The sequence below is a fragment of the Sinohyriopsis cumingii genome, chromosome 11 (assembly GCF_028554795.1).
Source record: "Sinohyriopsis cumingii isolate HCF-2022 chromosome 11, ASM2855479v2, whole genome shotgun sequence".
NCBI lineage: Eukaryota > Metazoa > Mollusca > Bivalvia > Unionida > Unionidae > Sinohyriopsis > Sinohyriopsis cumingii.
This window is the reverse complement of record NC_142971.1, coordinates 3631936-3656847: the sequence shown is the minus strand read 5'-3', so window position 1 is coordinate 3656847 and position 24912 is coordinate 3631936. Positions and strand designations below refer to the sequence as shown.

At 37.1% G+C, this 24912-nt stretch overlaps 2 protein-coding genes across 12 annotated transcripts in view; one reads left to right on the top strand and one right to left on the bottom strand.

Annotated features, from left to right (window-relative positions):
- Positions 1 to 14799, bottom strand: part of LOC149787540 (guanine nucleotide-binding protein G(i) subunit alpha-like) — a 121843-nt gene extending 107044 nt beyond the window's left edge. The window contains exon 1 of the mRNA XM_089973685.1: positions 14714 to 14799. The gene's annotated coding sequence lies outside the window, so the exon portion shown is untranslated. The remainder of the gene's footprint in view (positions 1 to 14713) is intronic.
- A 113-nt stretch (positions 14800 to 14912) lies between these two features.
- LOC149787539 (uncharacterized) overlaps positions 14913 to 24912 on the top strand; it is a 40487-nt gene continuing 30487 nt past the window's right edge. The window contains exons 1-4 of one of the 11 annotated variants that reach the window (XM_089973675.1): positions 15084 to 15344; positions 17696 to 17739; positions 21665 to 21766; positions 22986 to 23458. In XM_089973675.1, coding sequence (XP_089829801.1) covers positions 23018 to 23458 — 441 coding nt within the window. In that variant the 5' untranslated portion in view covers positions 15084 to 15344; positions 17696 to 17739; positions 21665 to 21766; positions 22986 to 23017. The other 10 variants (XM_089973674.1, XM_089973673.1, XM_089973679.1 and 7 more) reach the window with 10 other exon arrangements.

The window sequence follows — 24912 nt, the reverse complement described above, 5'->3', positions numbered from 1 at the left end:
AAAGGGGTAGATATCCGCCTGAGACTGAATCGTAGCAGTGTCGCTTTGCATTTGATGGCCCATGCCAATGAATACAAAACTATCATCCAAGAAGCCAGGCTCTACGTACGACGCGTGGAAGTGTTACCTAAAGTGAGAAACGACATCAGTCAGACGTTGAGCAGAACGACCGCCAAGTATCCGATCCGACGCGTGGAAGTAAAAACCTTCACCATTCCCAGGGGACAGCGATCCATGATCGAAGATCATCTGTTCCAAGGACAGTTACCCAAACGTTTAATCCTTGGTATGGTCCTGAATTCAGCCTTCAACGGAGCCACAACGAAAACCCTTTTCAGTTTCAACATTACAAAGTGTCCAAAATGGAAGTCAGTCGCGATGGCAAGACCTTATGTACCCGACCATTTGAACCTAAATTTGAGCCTGAGAAGAATTATTTGAGATCGTACTTGTCCCTGTACGAAGCTACCGGTCAGTTAGGAACTAGCACCAGTCATGGCATTACGTACGAAGATTACGCAGGAGGCTATGCTTTGTGGGCTTTCGATTTCACTCCAGACCAAGGCAGCGACGAGGGACATTTCCACCCTATAAAATCCGGCCAGATTCGTGTGGAAATTCAGTTTGCAGGTTCTCTAGATCACACAGTGAACGTCATCCTGTATGCAGAATTCGACAATACGATAGAAATCAACAGTTTAAGAGAAGTCATTCTAGATTATTAGAAACCATGGAAGACTGTTATCCCTCTTTACCTACTGGAGAAACTTTGGAGATGGAATGTGAGGAGACTGTGGAAGAAGAAGAAGACAAAGACGAAGAAGTTATCATGATGAAGTCAAGATGGCCAGAACAAGAAGCCCATTTAGTTTCCTGTTTTGCTACATTCCTGGCAGATATAATGAAAGAATTGATCAAGGAAGAGTGCTATGGATGTCACAACGATCATCCCAGTCAAATTCAACACGACAAATGTCTGATGTTGAGTCAAGAAGAAAAATTGGACGAATATCTGGACAAAGCTTGGGGTCTCATCGAGATAAAATTCGTGTTGAACGAGTGGTATAAAGGCTTGGATAAACATTCTTCTCCTCCATTAACGTCTCTGGAGTGCCGTCGCATCGAATCTCTCTTTGACCAGATTAAGAAGTCGGAGCTAAACGCCTTTTACTTCTCAGACATTTTCAAGCAAAAAGTCAGGATCGAATTGATCACTTATCATTACCTCTGAAAAAGAAGAAGAAGAAGAAAAAAAACACACAAATAAATGGATACTTGGAAACTTTATTACCTTTTGAACCACAGCTCGTACACGGCTTCTTGGAATCCTGTCGTCTGTGCTAAAGATGAACTCCCTCATCGCAAACCTTAAGACCATCAAGCTGATGTGATCAACACGGACGACAGTCATCTCCAAGGAACCCACTGGGTAGCCGTCTACTTTCCTCAAGAAGGATGTGTGGAATATTTTGATTCGTATGGATTGCCTCCTTTGGAAGACTATATCATTGACTTTATGAGAAGAAATGCTCAGACCACCCGATTCAATAATGTGATATTACAAGGCACAGATTCCTTGGTGTGTGGACAATATTGTATGTATTTTCTGCATCATCGCAGCCTGGGTTATTCCTTAGAACATTTAGTGACTCATTTTGATCCTCGTTCTTCTTCTAGAAACGATGTGAAAGTAGATAAATGGTTTTGTGACCATTATGCTTATCTTTTGTCTCAAGCTAGGAAACGTAGTGTCCATCAATGCCCTAATGACTTCCAACAGTGAAAATCACAATTTCATTCACAACATTGTCAACCCTGTTTAAAATAGAGTGTTAGTTGAAAAAAATGTTTGTCATTTGAAAAAATGTTTGATGTTATATTGAATAGTTATTGTTAAAATGTTAGAGTTACTTGTTAGTGTTAAGTGATTTTGAATAAAAAATGTGTTTTGAAGAAATAAATGCCTTTGTGGTTTGTTTGGCTATAAGAATCTTGATTCATGCTCTTTGACTTCTTACTATCCCTCTCATGACACTCATTAAACGTTCCGACTCGAAAACCGTGTAGAGATATTTTCCTTCACGTCCGCGCTTTGACTTTAAAAACCGAGGCAGTTTTCAGTCTAACCATCCATTGTCGACTCATCCTCCTACGAAGATGTGCTCCAAACTAGCTATGCTAAACGAAGCCTACGTGAATTTGCATAGGGTCAGACACAGTCTGATACCGAAGCCTGAAGAAACAGAGAATGTGGGAATGTTAAAAGTCACTGAAGACCTGATAGAAGAGCTCTTCAGAGAAGAAATGAACAGGGAGAAAGAAGAATGGACAGAGAAGTACAGACTTCAGAAACAGCAGAGACAGCAGCAACAGCAACAACAATAGCAACAGCAGCAGCAGCAACCTGAACCTGACAGAGGCTTTGTCGACTGTCGTATCGACACCAAAGAGTTCTTCTTCTCTTTCCGAAGAAGCAGACCTATCGTCAGAAAACCTATCGTCAGAGGACGTCGCACTCTTAGAATATAAAAGATCGCCATAGCAAACAAACAAACAGCCCTTTTCAGGGCTACCCATACCTCTAGAAAAGAAATAACAATAGATTTGCCAATGTGTGTATGTAGAGTAGTGTGAATATAAAGTCACTCTTTTCTAGTGTGAGTGTATGTGTTTGTGATTGTAAGCGATCAAGTACCTTTGTGTGGATAGTAGATAATGATAATGTTTTTTGCTGTTTGACGTGTGTGGAGAGCAGATTTTGGCTTTGATTTGATTGCTTTGCGTATGTGGACAGTATATTTAAGTGATTAATGAAAATTTTTAGAATAGTGATGGGTAGTACAAAAAAGTGAGTGAGTGTTTCTTTTAGGTCCGCGCGTTGTTTGGTCATGATCAAGGTAATATAAGTTTTGTCTTAGGGGATGTTTTCCTTCACGTCCGCGCTTTAACTATAAGTTGAAAACTAATCGTCAGTTGGGCTACCCATCGTCGACCTGTTAACAGCAAGACAATGAATACAAGGACTGTGAAACTTCTAGAACTCCAGATGCACCTGGAATATGCCAGGCGTATAGTGAATGAGCTGGCTGCAGAGGCCATAGTGGAAGAGGGAAGGATAAAGAAGGAAGAAGAGGAGAGAAGACAGAGGGAAGAGGAGGAAAAAGAAAATAGAAGAGAAGATGACTTACAAGGTACCATAGACAGAGGATTGGGGTGCTGAAGCCAATTATCCTCCCTCTGCGCTCCCAGTCAAAAGAGTGAAAGGAGACTGGAGTAGAAGATGCGTGTGTGGTGCCAGACCTGGAAGGTGCCATCATTAACCAGGTGTAGTGGAGTTCAAAACAAACAGCCCTTTTCAGGGCTACCCCAACCTATAGAAAAGAAATAGTAATCGATTTGCCAGTGTGTGTATGTAGAGTAGTGTGAATATAAACACTGACTCTTTTTTTTCCTAGTGTGAGTGTATGTGTTTGTGTTTGTAAGTACTCACGTATGTTTGTGTGGATAGTAGATTTGGGTTTCATTTTAATGCTTTGCGTGTGTGGATAGTAGATTTTGGGTTTGTTTATTGCTGCTTCACGTATGTGGATAGTAGATAATATGAAATGAGAAAAGTAGGGGATGTTTTCCTTCACGTCCGCGCGTTTTAAGTGATGATCTAGGTAATATAAGTTTTGGGTCTTAGGGGGATGTTTTCCTTCACGTCCGCGCTTTTCGTATAAGAACCCACAACGTTCGTCATTAACACCATTCTACGGAATAACGGAAAGAAAATGGTAGCTGTATCTGACCTGTTCAACAGGCAGAGTTTGAGAGGCTGAATCAGAATTGGATAAAAGTTCAGGAAAAGTTTAGAGCTCTAGACCATCCTGACTGGATGCCAGAAAAGGAGAAGAAGACAGGAATAGTGGCAAAAGTGAGAAGATGGTTAAAGAAGTGGAGGTGTTAGAAGAAGAAACCCAAAGGCCCTTTTCAGGGCCACTCCAATATCTCGAAAAGAGATAGACTTTTAATTGCCTACCCCTTTTTTATTCTTTTTTATTTTTTAAAAAGAAATAGAGACCCCTCCCTGTTTCAATTTTCGCCTGTTCATTTCGATAGATCCATCAGGTCGGGACCGTATTAAAATAGGGTCCCGACCCTGTTCCATTTCCCCTTGTCCCTTGATACGCCCACACTCTATTCCCATGTTCAATTCCCCTTGTCCCTAGACTAGCCCAAAATAGATTCCCATGTTAATTCCCATTGTCCCCAAAGTGCCGAGCCAGTTTTCCCCATGTTAAATTTACATAGTCCCCAAAGTGCCGGGACCCTGTTTTTAATGGTAAGTCCTATAGTCCCTATACTACCCCACTTCACTACTGTTGTATATCATCATTCCTCATCATTTCCAATGGAATATAAGGCCTTCACTGCAGCTCTCCATTCATAACAGTCTTGGGCTATTTGTTCTCCCTCCCTCAATGACATGCGGATGGTCTGAAGTTCAGAGTCCAGGGTTCTTTGCCAAGTCATGGCTGGTCGTTCTCTTCTGCGTTTGAGTTAAGGGTTCCAATCCAGGGCATGGCAAGTGCTGTTGGGCTGGTCTCTCCGCAGGTTAAGTCCAATCTGCCTCCACTTGTGGTACTTATTGGTGTTAGATATGGGTTTCTGTTTTGTCCTCAACCATAAAGTCCTGGTTGGAGATTCGGTCTGGCCATCTGATACGCAGGATCTGTCGGAAATAAGTACTAACGAAGACCTGTTGCTGACGTTTTAAGTTCTTTGTCAGTCTCCAGGTCTTTGCTCCATACAGCAGTACTGATTTGATGTTAGAATTGAACAGTCTAAGCTTTGTTTTCACGTGGATGTTATCATTCCTCCAGACTTGTCTGAGAGTGGTAAAGGCATGTCGTGCGACCTCATCTGCTCCTCTCGACCTTTTCGCATTGCTGCCAAGGTACGTGAATTTACCGATATTCTCAATGGATTGTCCCTTCTATAGAATGGGTGCATCCTGGACTTTTATTTTCTTGCAGACATTTTGTCTTGTCTAAATTGATATCCATGCCGGTAGTTATTGGTACAGTATGTAGGTTGTCTGTCTTTAATTGCACGTGCTGGAGTGTGCGTGAGAGCAGTCCAACAGGCTTGCTTGTATTGGCTTCCTGATATTTGCCGTGTGATGTTGTAGAGACTCTCCATGTACTTTATTTTCGCAACTTTGTCTGCATCTTTGGTATGTTTCTCAGCAAATTCACGCTTATCTTTTCTTGAACTCTTCTTGACTTCTTTATTCTTTGTCTTGTACTCCTCATGAAGACGCTGTTTCTATGCTCTGGTCATTGTCACTGCTAGAATCTGATTGATGTGCGAATCATTTCACTGAAAGGACCATTTTAATTTGTAAACAACTAGACCATGGGATGAATGTGTGCTTAAAGTTTCATGGCAATCTTCCAAGTAGTTTTGGAGAAGTAGTGACAAAAACTTATGCAAACGGACGGACGGATAACGGATAGGTAATCATTCTTTAAGCTCTTCTTGTCTATGACTAGTAGAGCAAAAAAATCTCTCGAAATATGGAACGATATTATAACAGGACAAGAGATGTACGAGTCCTGCTTTTCAGATAGCTAGTGAAAGAAGATGGAGCTTATCTGGAAGCATGCAGTGCATTATACAAACTGCAGTTCTACATCATCAAAGTAAATGCTGCATGAAGATATGAAACCTAACAAACCAGTGTCGAGTCCTGCTGCAATAATTATGATGGTTCAATCTGGATTACAGGATGCACCAATGAACCCGGGCTAGATGCCTACTGCAGCCATTGACATTCCACTCCACAACAAAGGGCTTCCAACTTTGTAGGTAAAGCTTATATGGAGTTAAATAAAAGTGATAAGGCAGACGAGCTGATATTATTCCAACACGTTTAAGTGATGCTTGGTGCAGAGGATCATGGGAAAACAAAAGTTATATTTTGATGCAATATGCAATGCAACTGATTTTGGATATGAAAAGAAGCCAGTTGATAGAATTACCTGTGAAAATGTTGAAGAAAAAAACATCGCAGACGCAATAGTAGAAAATAATTGTGCTGGACAGGACATGGTTAAAGATGTTTTGATGTGCCGTGTCCAGAAGACCATGCGGACTGCACAGCATATCTTTTTGATGTGCCTTGTACAGAACACCATGCGGACGTCACATCATTTCTTTTTGATGTGCCGTGTCCAGAAGACCATGCGGACAGCACAGCATATCTTTTTGATGTGCCGTGTCCAGAAGACCATGCGGACTGCACAGCATATCTTTTTGATGTGCCGTGTCCAGAAGACCATGCGGACTGCACAGCATGTCTTTTTGATGTGCCGTGTCCAGAAGACCATGCGGACTGCACAGCATCTCTTTCGACATTTGCACAACACTCAGAATATGCGACGACAAAAGAAATGGGTAAAAAGTTTGGGCTGCAAGAAATACTCGTCAGACATGCAACAACGGATGGAGCTGCTCATACTGTTGCTGGTTTTCAGAATGCTTACTGTGTTATATATTCAATGTAGGAAGTAGAACGATTGTCCAATAATAACCATTGTGATCGCCCCCAGTCCTAATGGTGCAAATCTGCATCTTTCAATGAAAATATGTTTCCGATAATAAAAACAAGAGAAAGAAAGAGGTGGAAACAAATTTTCAGTCAAGATGTTTAAGTCCGGTGCAGTTTGATTTTCAAATGAATGATGGAGGACACGGAACTGCGATGTTAGAACTATAAATATTAAGCTTCCTCGTGTAGAGGATGCCAATCGGTCAATTATTCTGAGATCTTGGAGGAAATGCTAGCACTTGGTAGATACGATCAATATTCTTTTGTCCCTTATCAAGTGACTCATCTAAACATGGCAACAAATGATAAGATTCTTCTCCAGGAAGTTCTGAACTTTTCAGGAAAATTTGAGGCAAGAGTGCATTCAACTTAACAGAGACTTAATAACAGTTTTGGTTAACACTGAAAACAAAAGTCAAACACTTGGGAGGTACACTTTCACAAGGGATTTTGAGATCACTGTGGCAAATTGACAGAAACTGTAGTTACAGCCAGTTATATAAAAAGCATCCAGAAACAAGGAAACGCGATACTCATATGAGGTATTTATATAAAAAATAATCACCTTAACTACAAGTCTGACTACTACAAAGGCCATCTGCATGTCAGTCTAGGTGTCGCTCGACAGTTTCGTAATTTGCATACTCAGTCAGCTGTAAGTTTGACTACTACAAAGGCAATCTGCATGTCAGTCAAGGTGTCGCTCTTCGTATTTTGCATATAGGGTTAGATTTTTAAAGAAAATAATTTCCCAGTTTTTTTCCACTTTTTATACTGGCTATTTAAAAGAGACCTTGTATATCTTAGATATTGTTTAAAGAGCTTTTAATTCCCTTTCGTTTGGTGCATTGCCGGATTAAGCTAGTGCGGGGCCTGTTATAAAGGGGCCCTAAATAAATAAAACACAAACACAAATATTAAAACACAAATTTATAACTTGCATAGTACAGTAGTTGTATTTGTTTTTCATTTGCTATACAGCCAGATAATACGATAAATATGTCTGACATTTCACTAATAGTATTATTTGCAGGTAGGATATTGATAGCTTGAAAGCATTTTGCGCGGGGCCCTTGAAAGTGCGGGGTCCATTGTATATGTTACTTTTGCTACAATGATAATCTGGCACTTGTTTGGTGTATGATTGATGCGTGTAATATGGGATGTAGACTATACGGCTTGGCCTTATTTCAGATGTGCACCTCCAAAACACTGCTTGCTCCTCTTGGCCATTTTCACTTCCTGGACTTTAGAGGTAAATTGTAAAAAAAAAAGAGCAGGTAACTTTTTACGTTCTGTATATTTGGTAATTCATTCATTGCACTTTCCGAAGTTTGTATTGTCTTGTCTGGCAAAAAATGTTTTCCCTATTTTCATAAATGCTAAAGATAGTGTGCTTTAGACTAATTCAGGATGATTTTTTTAGCACGAGGGAGCAGTCATTTCAGTTAGTTGTGTGCTTCGATAATATACAGTTTTCAGAAGTAAACTATCCAAATTTCAGCCACAGCATAAGAAAGTAATACAGGGGTATTTACAACATTCTCTCCATTGTGCATGTTGCAAGTGAAAAGAACTTCAACTTATACCCGCCATTCCCCCTGAAGTTCATATATGTAGAGCACACCCAGAGAGATACTTCAGGATTAGCAGGAACCAAAAACATTGCAGACAGAAATGATAAACGTATCAAGTTATTGCATATCCAAAATAACAGGAAAAAAGCTACAAAGACACCATTAAGATAAATCAAGGAAAACTGAGGAGAAATCCATAGGTACCAGAATACTTATTATATACAGCTGTGTTACCTACTACAATCGGATGAGATCAGTGGGGCAGTCGAAACAGTTGTCTCAATATCTAAACAAATAATAAAAAAAAAACAATGATAAAAAGAACGAGAAACCAAGAAATGAATGAATGAATGAATGAATGAATGATAAAGTTCCACACCAGTATAATCATAAAACAAAATAAAGACCACCCTCTTTCTTTCTTCGATCATCATTACTGAACACAACGATGCACCAATGCATGCATGCATCCATCAATCAGCTCTCCCTATTTTATCCATTAATCCAACCGGTCAGTAAACCATGCCATGCAAATGTGAAGTGGGTGGGTAGGTTGAGATGGAAGACATATATCTAGAATAGTTCCCTAATACAGTTTCAGCTGTAGCATGCAGTTTGGAAATTCGTCATGCAGAAAGAGATTGCCATATCCTTTGCAGTACTGTCAATTGTTGATATGATAGGATTCGAGACTGGGATGGTCTGCATTCACACACAAACTACTGTGACTTAAACGGGATGCATATAACTATTTCGGAATGTTTCATTAATCCCAGTCTGTGGGCACGCTTCTTCTTCAATATATTTGTCTCAAAGTCCCTATATGACAATAACGCATATAACCTATTTCATGTTACGTTCCACGTCCAAATTATTTGAGGTCGAAATTGACACTAGCACGGTAGCATATTGCTTGTTATAATTCCAATATGCCGGTTAATTTGTAGCTGGAAAAAAAAAACTGGAAGTTTCTTACTTGTTATGCATTAAAATTTCAGTTTTATTCAAGGCAAATCGCTCTCGTAACAATAACCTCAGTTGGGATTTAACAGTTTCCAGAACCCCAGTTAAAAGCACTGAGGGCGAAGGCAAAACCAAACGGAAGAGATCGAAACTGAGACACCTCCTTGTCTAGACAAAATCGGAGGTATTATTTTGTGTGTGTGTGGAGAAAAGAATTCAGATTTGAAGGCACTCATCCTGAAGCTCGATGGAGACCACCAAGTCACAGGGCATTCCTGGGCAAGTCATAAGTCTCCATCTTGAAGCATTCTTCACAGAGAAATCTCTTGAATGCAGAAGGGTCAGTTATGAGCCAAAAGACTCCGCCTTCTTTGGACATCAGAAATTGACTATAGGCCTTACGCTCCAATGCTTGTAATAGGATTGAATTTTTCAGTAAATTTATTAGGATTGAAATTTTCTCTAAATTATATTAAAATTAATTTTTCATTAAATTATATTGAAAGTAATTTTTCACTAAACTATATTGAAATTAATTGCATTTATTTCTGTACTACATCTGAATACTATTTTAATAAGAGTGTGCTTTACGAGAAATTTCAAAACCCCTTGTACTATAAAATACATTTCCTTTGTATCCAAAAGTCAGCAAATTTTTAGACTCGGTTATAAGTTATGCTGAACATACAAATTCCATTTTGCTGAGTCTGCTAGAAGATTCTACGAGTTTCTTAAAACAAATAAGCCGATGCAGCAGAATTGTCTGTCTGATGACGTACACAGACGCGGATTATCGGTGAGGAAGACAGGAGCCTCGTTCTGATTCGAAATCAATGAACACAAAAGTACGTAGCCGAATGTCCGTTTTTGGCCGTGTGTTTACGTCTAAAATTGCGTGTAAATTGAGAACAAGCTTGCGCATAATCAGTTCATTCATCGAGAAAAAGAAGACTCTGTTTTCCTTACAGTTAAGCATCGTCTGTGTTCGTAAACTTCTTTATGGAACAGGGACATTTTAATGTTTGAGAATTTAACATTTTTTGATTTTTTTTCTTCTTCTATTTATTATTTTAATGTATTGGGATGCTTAATTGTTTAAGGAATTTATATTCATTTGCATTTATAATATTTATTATTGTAAAAGACGAATTCGCTACCTACTTCGTGTTAAGTAAAATTTAATTTGGAAATAGAATATTCTTTAAGCAATAATGTTTTAGTATCCTATTTCAAATTAGTATTCTGTTTTAAATTTAACACAGTATAGTTCTTCAAAATGATTATTACATTAATCTCAACTAATGAATTTTATACTCTTTGGCTATCATGAATTTAGTCGATATTTAATTATCCATCTAATATTTCAAAAAGGCAGAAATTATACAAATGTATGAAGTTGGTAAGCTCAAAGGAATGTTGTACGTTTAAATGTATTTTTTGTATTTTAAATATAAAGTTTTTGCACATGTATCTCTAGAATATATTTTTTAACAAGAACAAACAATCAGATGTTATATACTTTCCGTGCAGCTGGTCGTCGTCGAGTTTCTCAGTCATTTTAGTAATGAACCATTTTGTTGCTGTTTTTAATAGAAATCAAAACTAATAAACTGCTATGTTACAATTTATTTTCAAACAAGAATCATGGTGTGAATTATATTTCTGATGTTCATTGCGTAGAGCATCAGCCTCCCAGTTCAACGGTCTGTAGTCCTCCCATGTCAACTCTGGTCGGCAGCCTCGATATGTTTTTGGGAAAGACACTTACATCCCATTTCCATGACAAAATATTCCCAAGAATTGTAGAAACTGTCAACAAAGCAAATCGACCGTCCCATATTCTCTCCGTTCTGTCCAATGTATTAAGAAACATTCGTTTTGCTTTTCTTTCACTTCCTGTGTGCTAGTATTGCTGTGATTGCAGGAATTATGCGGGTGGTAAGCGAACAGTATTTTTGTTTTTAAATGCAATGGTAGAAAACTTACAACGGAGAAAGGGGCGTAACTTCAATCATAAAGAGACCCCACTGCGTTCTTTACCGTTTCTATTATACCATACCCTGCATAGTCAGTAAATGAGTGGGTATTGATAGCACATAACTGGGTTCTGGATAGAAGAACAGTATTTATTGGTCAAAGTTAAGTGTATGTAAGTCTTTAACATTACATTATCTGTCAGAAGCCAGAGAACACCCCCAAATTTAATTTCAGTAAGAGATAACAGTGTACTTTCCCATGTTAAATTCTCAATCCCCACAAACGTTTCCCATATGTTACACCTATCGATATTTTAAACATCATGTTTCCCAGTGTAATCGGCTAGGATTCCGGTCTCTTGCTAAATAAAGTATAAATAACATTCAATCTCTAAAAACATCAATTAATAAATAACTTAAAGAGGTAATATCTAAAAATTTATAAATAACATAACGTAGGAAACACACCCTAAACACCTCGACTAGTAATACCATAATAACCTTGAAAATCTCTCTTCATACATGATATCTACTAAGAACCTCTATAAACAGCATAGAACATCCCCCCTCCTTTTAGAACATTTTGAAGAAGAAAAAAAAGAAAAAAAAACGAGAAAAAAAAACGAGAAAAACAAAATCGAGGAAAAAAAAAACAAAAGAAAAAAAAAAGAAACACCAGGCAAATGCAACAAGAAACCAGCGATGTAAAGCAAGCAGGACCGTTCCCGAGCTCTCCTTCCCACTAATGACAGCCAACCATTCAACTGTAGGGACCTTTATGGACCCACAGATTGAGGCCAAACTATCAGGGTTCCTTGAATCCATAAAAGCCTGGGGGAGGTGGCACCATCCCCTTCCCCAGGAACAACTAGCAGACTGCGGTGCAGTCAGAAAAAAGTGGCACATGCACAGTTGAGCGCACGCCACTATAATTAAACTCAACAACAATATTTCCCAGTGAAATTTCCCAGTGACGTTATAAATTTCTAATAATGGGTACTCATTACAGATTTACTATCTATAGGTCTATAAAATAGCATAGGACAAACCGTTGTACTTTCCATGTTCTAAAAGTACATTATAGGGAAGGGTGTTGGATAGAAGAAAGCCAAACATTGGAAGAGTGTCTGCTTTGGGTTTAGAGTGCCATTTTTGAAACCAGATATATCAGCCTCAATGTTAAATTCCCATTAGAGACGAGTCTGATAAATTAACCCCCTTCCCAAATCTGTATTGATACTAATGGATGATTTAGAGCTGTTATCACCTAGTGGTCTAGTGGTTAGAGCGTCCGCATTGGATGGAGGAGGTCATGGGTTTGATCCCCGGTCGAGTCATACCAAAAACTTACAAAACGGGTACTAACAGTTGCTTCGCTTGGCGATCAGCATTAAGAGGTTAGTGTTAGGACTGGTTGGCTCCAACCACTTAGGCCACCGGAGCGATATATGAAGCAAAGAATGTATAGTTTGTCTGTGTCTTAAGTCTACGCGGGCAAACTGTCTGCAGAAAAAGTTGCTACATTTCAAGAAAACTCGTAAATTCACCAAGTCAAAGACGTTGTTTTGAAAAATTCAGCACAACAATCTCTGATTTCAACAGCTCTAGGTCAAATTTTTACTCATCGTCTTGCAATATAGCAATGTAACATTAAAAAAGCCCCAAGGTCAAGTCAATATGAATGCTAGCAGAATTGTTAAATCTGTAAGATAACAATTTAAGAAACAAATATGATTCATACCGGTATATAAAGTCAATAACTCTGGTCCCGCAAAAACAATATTTTCACTCCGCATACCGCGTAAGTTAAAAGGTCAAGTCAGTGCTGGGTGTGGTCTAATTTGTAATATTTTTTGTAGACACTCATGAAATAAAATTTGTCTGACTTAATACTCAGTATGATTCAAATATAACGTGTTAACACTAACATACGTTGCAATTTTTAGTGAGAATCTTAAATTCATCACAGCCAAAATTCTAAAACGCCCCCCTCCCCGGGCTTCCTACAGGACTTATAAATGATAAACCAATGTACATATCTAACATAGGATTTCCTCTTGTCGTTATAAACCCTTCTATCCATACCACCAATGGGAAAAAAAGTAAATTTACCTTTGTCATCACCAAAAATAAACAAAAAAGGAATAATTGGCGGCTTAATGTTACATTTCCATAAACACCTATTATCCGCAGACCTTTCTCAACAAAGAATTCCCGTTTGGGTCCAGTATTCTTTTCCCACATTATATTCCTGTTTGGGTCCAGATTTCTCCGAGTCTTTTTAACATATGATTTCCATTTGAGTCTACAGTGGCGTACTTTACTGCCATGTCAAAACAGTATAGTTTGAATATACCTCCCCGTTTCACTGTAAAATATCCCCCGCCGATTAAAAAAAATGAAAAGCGTATATGAGCTAAAACAATGCACAAAACTTAGTCAGTTCATGCATTGATTGATAATTTCAAACCTGATTATGACCAGGGGGCCCTAACACAACTATCATAAGGTCGATAAATCGACCCCTAACCCGTGATGATATCGATTGGCGGATTAGGAAATGACGTCTTCTATTCATTAAAACAAGCAAAATGCTGCAGACAATTTTGGCTGCACACATCGTTGTACATATGCAATTACCGGTATATCTCGCGGCAGTATAGCTAACGTCGACTGAAAGGTTCTTTTGGTGGCATGGACATTATATTTCCGGAGCAAATCCTATATTTTGTGACTTGTAAATTCGCGTGGATTAGCAGAACCATCTGTCATGTGGATATTTTGAATTTCGCACTAGATCTGGCTGTTATCAATTACCGGTACATGTCTAAAGTGAACGCAGGCTTGTTCCGGAAAGATTTGCAATCAGCAAAAACTGCACGTTTTAATGAACAGGTGACATTAGACCACATTTCCTCCATCCGTATCAAAACAGATGTGGGGTTTGATTTATCGGACTACGTTATCGTCTGCGCGTTTCATACCTAACGGAAATTTTCAGCATGAAAGACGACCTTGCTCGCCGATTATTTCCAGTTCCTGCACAAGTCCGTTTTCAGCAATGGGTGGATGCACAAATACACATGTATGTACATGTGAAAAACACTAAGTCGTCTGCTTCCGATATTTACAATGTCGAAATCAAGCGAAGGACAAAATGACAACTTCAAATTTGCCTTTCGTGTGGATTTAACAAGCTGTGTAATTTATATGTACGTGTTTGCAAAGGGCTATAACTCTCAACTCTCAACGAAATTTTCTTGTAGTTAACGAACAGCATTACTAATGCACTCAGTTGTCTAAGAATACAATTAAGCGATGTGTCGCCGTCTTATTATGGCAAGTCAGTTAAGCATGAAACGCGCAGACGATGTAAGTATCAGGGTCGGTTAGTCCTACATATAAGACCTCGACGCCCATATTTATGTTGTGGGCGGCAAGGTCTTTACAGCCTAATTAACTGCACTGTGTAGCGTGTTTTGATGTCTACTAACATCGTAACGAAAGTCAAATTTTCAGGAATATTTCACACAACTGACAACTAAAATAACGACGTTTTTCTAAAATGTAAAGTCATAATATTTTAGTCAGACTTTACTTACTCTGATGTCTTTTCTCTAATAAATTCAAATTCTCACAAAAGAAATGGTCCTGTTTTCTAGTTTCGCTGGCCTACATTTCACTTGTCTGGAACGCGATGAAAGCCGGAAATGCCGAAATCGGGTTAAGTTGAAATCTTTTTCTTTAACAAAACGAATAAAAAATATATTATGCGTATTGGAACTGTAAGCAACGGTTTGGTTCGTTCAAGAAACATGTTCCCAACATTAACCTAATTGATCTTACTTCGGCATAAATCGACTACTTTCGCTTTGCAACAAATTCAAATGTATGTAAACGGAACGTGAAAATGCGTTCATTTGCTAGTATCATATTTTCATTTCGCCAGGATAAAGACAGGACAGTAAGTATATTGTTGTTGTGGTTGTTGTTGTAGGGTTTAACGTCATTTTTCAGCACACGATAGGCTATACATGGCGGCCAGTATTAATGCTGGAGGAAGAACCTGAGAAATCCCCGGAAAGAACCACCGACCCTCGAGAAGCTACTGGCAAGCTTTCTCACATACCCACATTGGCCGAATTCGAGACTCGAACCCACGCAGACAGAGGTGAGATGGCAGTGATTCGTAACGGAGAGCGCTTTAGACCACTCGGGCACTCGGGGCCCCTAGTAAGTACATAAATTACACATAAATTATTGGAAGAGTGTTGGTATAGGCTGCCAAGTATGTGATATGTTTCTGAAATTTTGGCTACTCATTCCAATGTCAACGACATCGGAATACGCTATACAAGGCCGTTATTTGGAAAGTAAGACAACACTAAAAACAAAAACAATATGTGCTGTCTTATTTTGTAGGACTACAGGGCCGACGTGATCAAGAAAGTTTAAAAATTATAAATCATTGAATAAAATGACTAAGTTGTGTGCAATTTTTTTTCTTCACCTTATAGGTTTTTGTTATTGAAACCGGTAAAGGGGGGGGGGGTATAAAAAATAAAATAAAAACAGCCGGGATTTATGCAAAAACTAGAGTTTAGTTCTCGACTTAACAGGAAATGCTGAGATGTTCCGACTAATCAACTTGAAATGGCCATAGACTGGTCTTATTGTGCTCCTACATAGTAATGGTCTGGAAACCAGGCTAGACGTGCCCGTCCTTTTCCGCTAAGTCTTAGGGAAAAAAACCTCGAATGTAATTCGCCGCCATATTGAGAACTATATTCTAAGCCCACTTCTGTTCACATAGCATGATACGGCGGCACAATGAGACTAACATTCGCAGTCATACTAATGATAATTTTATTTTGCAAAAATAGCCTGTCTAGATCTGAATGAGATAGTAAGTTACAATCAGCATTGTTGGCCTGTTGCGTTTGTGCATTATGACGAGACGAATCGCATATATTGTTACAACCACGTCTGAGGTTATTTCACCACTTGACGGAAATGGCCGAGAGAGGCATTTTAATGTGACTGTTTGGATATCAGATTACCTCGAGCCTTTAGCAATTATTAATTTTGACTGAAAAGTCACAATGCATTCCGATTGGGGAGGATTTAGATTAAAGGAGATTATACAATGCAACATGTAAGTAGTATAATAGTGAACTGATGTAGCTTGGAAAGAACAGAAAGAAAACACGTTGGTCACCTAAAGTACGTTTTTCTGTAAATGTTTTTCAAAGTGATACTTAGTAGGCACTGTATTATACTGCAGTTCTGTTAATCCCCTTGTGTCAGTTGTGTTTCTTTTAAGTTTTATTTTAGATGCCAAAGGTCTATACAGTACGCAGTAGTGTTGTGGTGTTTGAAAACAGTAATAGGCCTAAAATGAGCCAGAATTATTGAATGTTTTACTTGGAATGAATATAGCGGTGCAAAGCCCTTCTTAATTGTGGTCCCATGCTGGGTAAGGTAGAGGCACAGTCCCTATCAAAAACAGAACATTTGCCAAAACTACATGTTCCTGACATCGTGTGGTTAAATATTAAAACAGAATTAAGGTTTAACTGGTGCATTATTTATGTTTTCTGTTCAATGTCTAGACCAACAGGGAGACCTCTGGTTCATCTTTTCTTTCTGAGACTGTCAGTAATGTCAGGGGGGAAAAACTGGAGATCTACTTTTTGTTCTAACACACCACCAGCAGAGGATCATCTGAGTCAACATTAACCTCTCACCAAAGAGAGAGAGAGAGAGAGAGATGTCAAAGGCAATGAAAGCACTCAAAAATAACAAGACAGCAGGTCCAGATGGCATCCCACTAAAAGCTGTTCAAGCTGACATTGAATAGAGTGTAGACCATCAAGTAGATCTCTGTTGTTTTTCAGGGTGGGGGTGGGGAATCCACTACCAGTACTGTCTGAAGAAGAACAAAAGCTGAGATCTACTTGTTGGCCTAAGTATCGTTCCATCTTATCTTTGACTATAGTATTCTCACAGTATTCCATTTGTTACCCCCTACCAATTTAAGAAAAAGAAGGTATCAAGAAGATAGAAAATAAATAAAACTTAATCATTTCTTTCATTGATTTAAAAATTCTAATCTGATTGTCACCAGGGGGTATCAGACAATGTCATCTTGTTGGTGAATTGAATAAAACAAGATTTTCCTTTGCAACATGGATGCCATATTTGTTTGGGCCAATCTGTGTTTTTAGACAACATATATGATATACATCACCATCTTGGATAATCTCAATAATTCTGTAAATTGTGCAGTTATGTCTCTGAACACATATGTAAGCATTTTTCCGTCTTATTTGTTCAATTTGTTTTAGAATTATTATAAGTAGACATTGCAAATATTGGACACAGATGACAGTTTTTACTGAAATAGAAACCAGAAATGGACATGAATCAGTCTGTTTACTGTACTTGTTTACATTACGAGCTTCTGTTCTGTTGAAATGGAGATAATTTGACAGTGTTAGATACCCTTGGTGATAGTGAGGTTAGAAGTTATAAATCAGTGAATGAAATGACGTTTTGTGATTTATTTTTTTTATATGTTTCAGGCTTTTTGTTTTAAAATTGGTGGAGGATACAAACAAAGAGGAAGGTGTGTTAATACTATTGCTGTGATGGGTTTCTCGTTTTTCCCCAGGAAATGTTTGCATTATGTCATATAGCCTCTTAATATCTTTCTTTCCTGCTGCTTTCTGTCCCTCTGATCAGGCCATTTATATATTTCTTTTATCTTTCTTGAAGCTCTTCTGTTTGTTTTTTTGTTCCCAAGTGTTGTGTATCTGCTGCTAATTTGGTAGAAGAATTCCTTGTTAATGTCTTTGTACATCAGAGTTTGTAAGTCTGTAGCTTGATGCACCTGTAGATCTTACATCACATTCAGAATGAACACTGTACTAGGTGATGATTGGATGCTGCATCTGCTCCTCACTTAACGTGTAGATCTCTGAGGCTTCTCTCCACTTGCAGCCAGTGGTCAATCTGACTTTCTGCTTTCCCATCTATACTGTAAAGCTGTACCAATGTCACTTTTTGCCGATACAGCGTATAGCCGATTATTAAAATTTCTAATATTGATTATTAGACCGATTATTTAAAGAAACTGCCTGTTCAACAGCTAGTGAAAGCACTAGCATTTGATTGACAAGTAAACCATGCCCTATTTTTGTTATAACTAACAATGCCTAAAATGGGTGTGGATTTATGTTAACAGTTCAAATGTGGTCTCAAGTTACTATACATATGATGACTATTTCCCACATTTTATATCCCACCTTATTTCTTATTTTAAACTCATATATGCAAATAAAACTCTTTACTAAATAACATATTTATTCCGAATTAGTTTTTTGGGGGCACATATGCTCTGTGATATGTTTCTTCATTCCTTCTTTTAATTTAATGATGGTAATCAATGCATATGTATACGGTACAGTAATGCCAGGTCAGATTGACTCTGGTAAGTTTCACTGGTGGGAATGGAGATCATAATTTGCTTGTCGAGAAAATATCTACAGCATCGAGTGATCGTTCCTGGGATTTAGGAAGCAATTCACTAACAAGCAAAGCATGTAAAGTGCGGCAAAAATAAATTTCTGAACTCCTGGTTGAAAGAGATGTACTTTGTGAAGCTATCCATAAAAAGTGGTGGGAAGGGGCATTTAATATGTGAAATCTATGGTCGCATTATACATCACTTATCTTACATTGCAAAGTACGATCATAGGGTTTTAGTATTAAAATTTCATTATGTTAAAAAAGTTTCTTAAAAAACTATTATTTGGAAAATAATATACATAATATAAATTTGCTCAATACCTGATGTTTCTATTAAAAAAAGAGAAGCTCTAGGAAAATAGATATTTTACATTTGATAGTGCATTTATTTCAGGTGGCAACATTTAAACCTATGTACTAACAGTGATGCACAATGCTAAGACCATGGAAGTAGTGCAAAACAGTCATGTAATGATTTATTTTGTAATATTATGGCTGTATTGCCTGTTGTCAATAAAGTAATAACTATCTTTTTCAATTTTCATTGCCTATTACATTAATAGTCTCGGAAAAATATTCACTACTTATTCTGGGGACATTTTTTGAAAATTGCCAACAAATATTGACATTGGTGATTTTTTTGGGTGATAACTTTTTTAACAGGCAGGACCATCCCTGTAATGTGTACGCTAGAAGTTCAACGGCCACACAAGGTCTCATTGACTGGTTGGCTGCTGTGATTAGTATGAGTGCATGCATGGTATTGATAATTTGTTGTGAGCAGACAATCAGTGGTAATTTACAGCAAGCGTGTTAAAAAGTATTTACTTTTAAGAATATACTGTCTTTCAATTAACCCCCAAATCAAATGTTTATTCCTTAATTTCCACTATTTTATTCTGATGTAAAATTCAAGCCTTGTCAAGATGAATGTTTTCATTAAATTTATATTTTGGAAATTTGTTTACATCTGCATCAATTATTTCTGCTGATACAGATTATACCAATTGTTCCAATAATTGGCCCAATTATGAGTATGACTGATTAATCGGTACAGCTTTACTATACTGCTCCAGTGGCTTAGTGTTTATAGTGTCCACCTCAGATGCAGGTCACAGGTTCAAACCCTGGCTGAGTCATACCAAAAAAGTATAAAATTATGCTAACAGCTGCCTCACTAGGTACTCATTAATAAGCGGTTAGCATAAGGACTGGTGGTCCTGGTGTCACATGCTGCCCCAGTGATAGATGTCATTATAAACTGCCACACTGCCGACATCGTAGCAATATGAATGAAAAGAAGTTAAAGCTGTTAAAAATCCAATCACACACATTCACACACACACACACACTACTTTTCCATCTTGTAAAACACATGTAGCTTACTGTGTTGATTGGTCTGTTGTGAAAACTGCCTGCATTGACCATGTCATTGAAGGTGCAGAAATCAGTGAAAAGTTCATTTTGTTCACGGTTCCCAGCCAGTGCTTTCCCATGGTCAGTTTTTGTCATGTTGTTGGAGCCCAGTTTGAACAGATCCAGATAAACAGGTATCATGTTAGGATGAAAAAATCTGTTTCCCAGTGGTACAGGGCAAGTAAAAATGAAAACCAGTCAGTCGGATGTCTCAAGAGTTGAAGTCAGCAAAACAAACAGCTTTTGCTGTTCAAGCTTTAGAATAAGTATGCTTGTCTTGATCCAAACTTAATAAAATCTACTGTCTAAATAAATGAAAACTTTGGTCTTCATTTTCATACAATTTTTAATAACTCCAGAGAATATTTGAACTGAGTAATTCACATTTTATTGAAAATATTTTTTAAGACTTTTTAAAACTGGACAGTCAGATGTTTTTGTTGGGCGACCAGATTTGTCTCTTTGTCAAGTAGTCAACCATACTATTTGAAATTTATTCTTCCAATGCATGTAAATATGCAGACAAAATGAAGACATAAATGCCAACTGATTCAAAATAGTGTAAATATATGATTGAAAAATCTTTGCTTTGTAACAGGAGAAATATTTTTCGTACATCAACCCAAAATTATGACTGTTGCTATAGTTGTAGATTGGTTTATTTACTAATGAATATAATTTTATCATGCCATTCTTACTTTGTTACAGTGTTGTCCTTAGGAGAAAGCTTTGAAAGTTGAGTAAAAGTTGCTTATTTTCTTAAAAACCCTAACTGTGAATGTTACAAGCAGACAATATTTTGAACATATTTGTTATAAATTACTTTGTTGGAAAAAAACAACTTTCAAGTCAGGTAACATATCTGGTTTTTATAACTGTAGGACAAATTTTTTGCCATTTTTGGAATAGGAAAGAAACTTGTTACTGAAGGCATTTTTCATAAATTTCCTGACAAAAAATACTATAGTGCTCCCTCATTACAATCCTGTCGATAGAAACTTTAAATGTAGCCCCTTACAAGAAGAATAGAAACTTTAAATATAGCCCCTTACAAGATGAATAGAAACTTTAAATATAGCCCCTTACAAGAAGAATAGAAACTTTAAATATAGCCCCTTACAAGAAGAATAGAAACTTTAAATATAGCCCCTTGCAAGATGAATAGAAACTTTTAATATAGCCCCTTACAAGAATAGAAACTTTAATTTAGCCCCTTACAAGATGAGTAGAAACTTTAAATATAGCCCCTTACAAGATGAATGCATTATTTTGAAGTAAATTGCCATTACAGTTCTGTCAATAGAAACTTTAAATATAGCCCCTTACAAGATGAATGCGTTACTTTGAAGTACATTGCCATTACAGTCCTGTCAATAGAAATTTTAAATATAGCCCCTTACAAGATGAATGCGTTATTTTGAAGTACATTGTCATTACAGTCCTGTCAGTAGAAACTTTAAATATAGTCCCTTACAAGATGAATGCGTTATTTTGAAGTACATTGCAAGGTTCTCAGAGACACATGTTTATAATTTGGTTTGCATGAGAACTCCAAAGCCATGTCCTGGGTACACAATTATATTTGACAAACTTCTTTTATTTGACAGTTTCTGCAAAGCGAGTATCAGTCGTGAAGTGTGTAAGTTATCAAACAGATTCCAAGTGATTATAACAGATCAGGCAAAGACAGATAGGTCAGATCTTAGTAGGTAAGGAGATTGACACATTTTAATTGACTGTCAAGGCCATCATCAATTTGATCAAAAAAATGGTACTCTGCAACTTTTGACATCTAGTCCATAAGAGAAATAGCAAATTCATCATAAACCATAATAAAATCATGTTTTTCTGTAAAATGGGCAGATAGACTTTCATGTTTGAGTAATTATAGATGTGTGATTTTCATTGGTAGTTTGCATACATATACTTTCTTTTGTGCCAAGTGAATGGCTAAGGTTGATCTAGATTGTCATGAGATCTGCTGGCAGAAAGTAATGTACATAATTCTGACGAGGTAAACATAATACCAAGATACCGAGAGATTTGTTGAATGAATCATGGAATTAGAGATTTCCCATGGGGTGCAGAATCACAAAAGCATTGAGATAATATTAACTACATGTTGGAGGTGTCATGACTAGTACCACTTGTAACACGAAACATGCAGAGCATAACATTCACTAGACTTCACATCTCTCAGATCATTTATTTGCAGTTTTTTCCTGAAACTGGATTGGAGTTGATAAGAGTTATTAAGCATTTATTTGCAGTTTTGACTCTAAAGCTGAAATGGAATTAAAGTTTAAGAGACTGGTATGTGTTCTAAAATGTGTTGTACAAGATGAAAAGGAAAAAGTCAGTGGAATATTGTCATTTGTTTCTTCTTCCGGTGTCTTGGCAAATTTGTTTATTTCATATTTAAGCTAATTAACTGTATTTTGTAGTATCAGAACCATATTTATTGCCTTAGATATATATTGCTAAATATTTCACAAAGAATTAGCATTGGCAATCTATTGACATTTACATGTATATTGATGACAAAACAACATGTGCATAATGCCTGAATTATTGCAAGGGAAAAAAGAGGTCTTGTTGGGACTCCAATTTTTAGGACTTTGATTCCATTTTTGTTTTAAGTGAAAGAATTCCAGACTTCTACATTCATAGTCATATGATGCACATAATTTTACTACCACTTAATGAAATGGGATCCCTAGCTATACTTGCCTTATAATGGGAACTGTGTTATAATAAATGGTGTTTTAGCAAGGGATTGTACAGCTTTGTATTTTCTTATCTTTGCATCGTTTCAACCTATTTATGAATTTAATTTGGATTAGTGAGTAAAATACTTGGATTTTCAAGTTCCTATTTAGAGCTTTGGCTTTTGTGATTGTTATAAACCTTTTTGTTGATTCTTTTCAGGGTCACTTTGTCAGTTACTTGATCATTGCCGAATGGTAAGACCATTAGCAACAATGAGTGGGGAGAACTGTCCACTTGTACTGGCCTGCAGTTTTCACTGTGACCATCAGAAATCTCATCTGCAAGAAAACCTCCAGGATATGTACAGAAAAGAGGAACTTTTGGACTTGAACATTCTTGTTGGTAAAATGGTAATAAGAGTCCACATGGTTATTATGGCTGCATTCAGTCCATATCTTCGAAATGTTATGAATTCAGATCTTGGTTATAATGATAGAATAGCAAACATTCCACTTCACCAACTGAACTGTGAGGCTGTAAAAGCCCTGGTTAAATTTTGTTACACCAGTGACATTTCTGTGGACTCAAATTCAGTATGCCCTCTTCTAGAAGCAGCACAGGTTCTTAAGATAAGCGAGGTGGAGCAGTTATGTGAGACATTTCTCTCAGCTCAGCAACGATTTCACCCATTGGTAAGAATTTTAATTTTATTACTGTCATGGATTGATCTCACTCACCAAATTTTCCCTTGTGCTTATCTCCTTTTAATATTTGTAATCAGCCATGGCCAATCTGCAGAATACCTGTTAGTTAGACTTAGGTAAATGGGCATGAAACCAATGTGACTACTTAACAGTTAGTCCTTCTGTGACCTGAAAATCAGTGTCCTTGAAAAAGTATTTTAGCATTGTTTATCTGTATGTCCATTTTAGCATTGATTACCTGTATGTCCATTTTAGCATTGTTTATCTGTATGTCCATTAGCATTGGAAGCATGTCGTGATTGATACAGTTTCTGTTTGCAATTTTTGATGTTTATAGAGGATGCTTAATATGTTTCATTACACTAGCTTTATTATTATTCATTAAACTTTAACTTCAAACATCTTGCATAACACAATAGCAGTAAAAATGACCATTACAAAATTAAGATATTGATTCATTATTTTTGCCTAAAACAATAAAGTAATCAATTAACAATAAAGCAATCAATTAACAATAAAGTAATCAATTAACAGCTTGTCATGTATACATGCTAGCCTTAATCGTATTAAGTTGTCATACATCACTGCATAAGTTGCAATGAGTGCTGGAACAGGTATCCACTAGACTACATTTTTCGATAGAAGTATGATACAGGCAAAACCTGTTATAACACGATTCATTATAATGCAGTTCTGCATATAACATGATGGCAGCATGGCTCCCATTTCTTAATTTCCTATCTGTTTAATATTCTAAATACATGCTCTCAGAAAAGCAGATTATTCGTATCGCTAGCAGATTTTTAATCCTAGCCATGCGTTTAATGTTACCTTATCTTCTGAAATTGTTTGAAACATATTGCAATGTTATATTTGTTAATGAAAATAAAGAAAAGCAATCAAGTTCAGACAGAACAAATGAACAAAACAAATGATATATAATGAAGAGGTTAGTTGAAACTGATGACATTGAAATTTCAGTGCACATTTTCTATGGGGAAGTTTTTTTTTTCAAGAAAAAAATTAACACAATCCTGCTTATATCGCGATGTTGTTCTTTGGACCCAGAGCATCACATAACAGCGTTCAACATGTAATTAGACAATTTTCATAAGTGTCAGGAGCACATATGGGATACATATTAGTAATTTACTAGTCTTTCAAAATAATTTCCACATTTCATCAGTGCAGTCAAAATTTTCTCAGGCAAATTAGACTTTTTTTCTACATGTCTAATGGGCACCTCACTTAGAATACAGAAGGGGTCCAATCTGAAATTAGAAATGAGTCTAGCTGTTGGATTTTTTAGCACTGCCTACACACATACATATATTGTACTAAATAAACTCCAATAGTAAACCTATGGAAATACACTTGCATACCAAATTTCAATCACTTTAGATTTCTAAACACTCTTAATTAAACGTATATATCTCAGTATA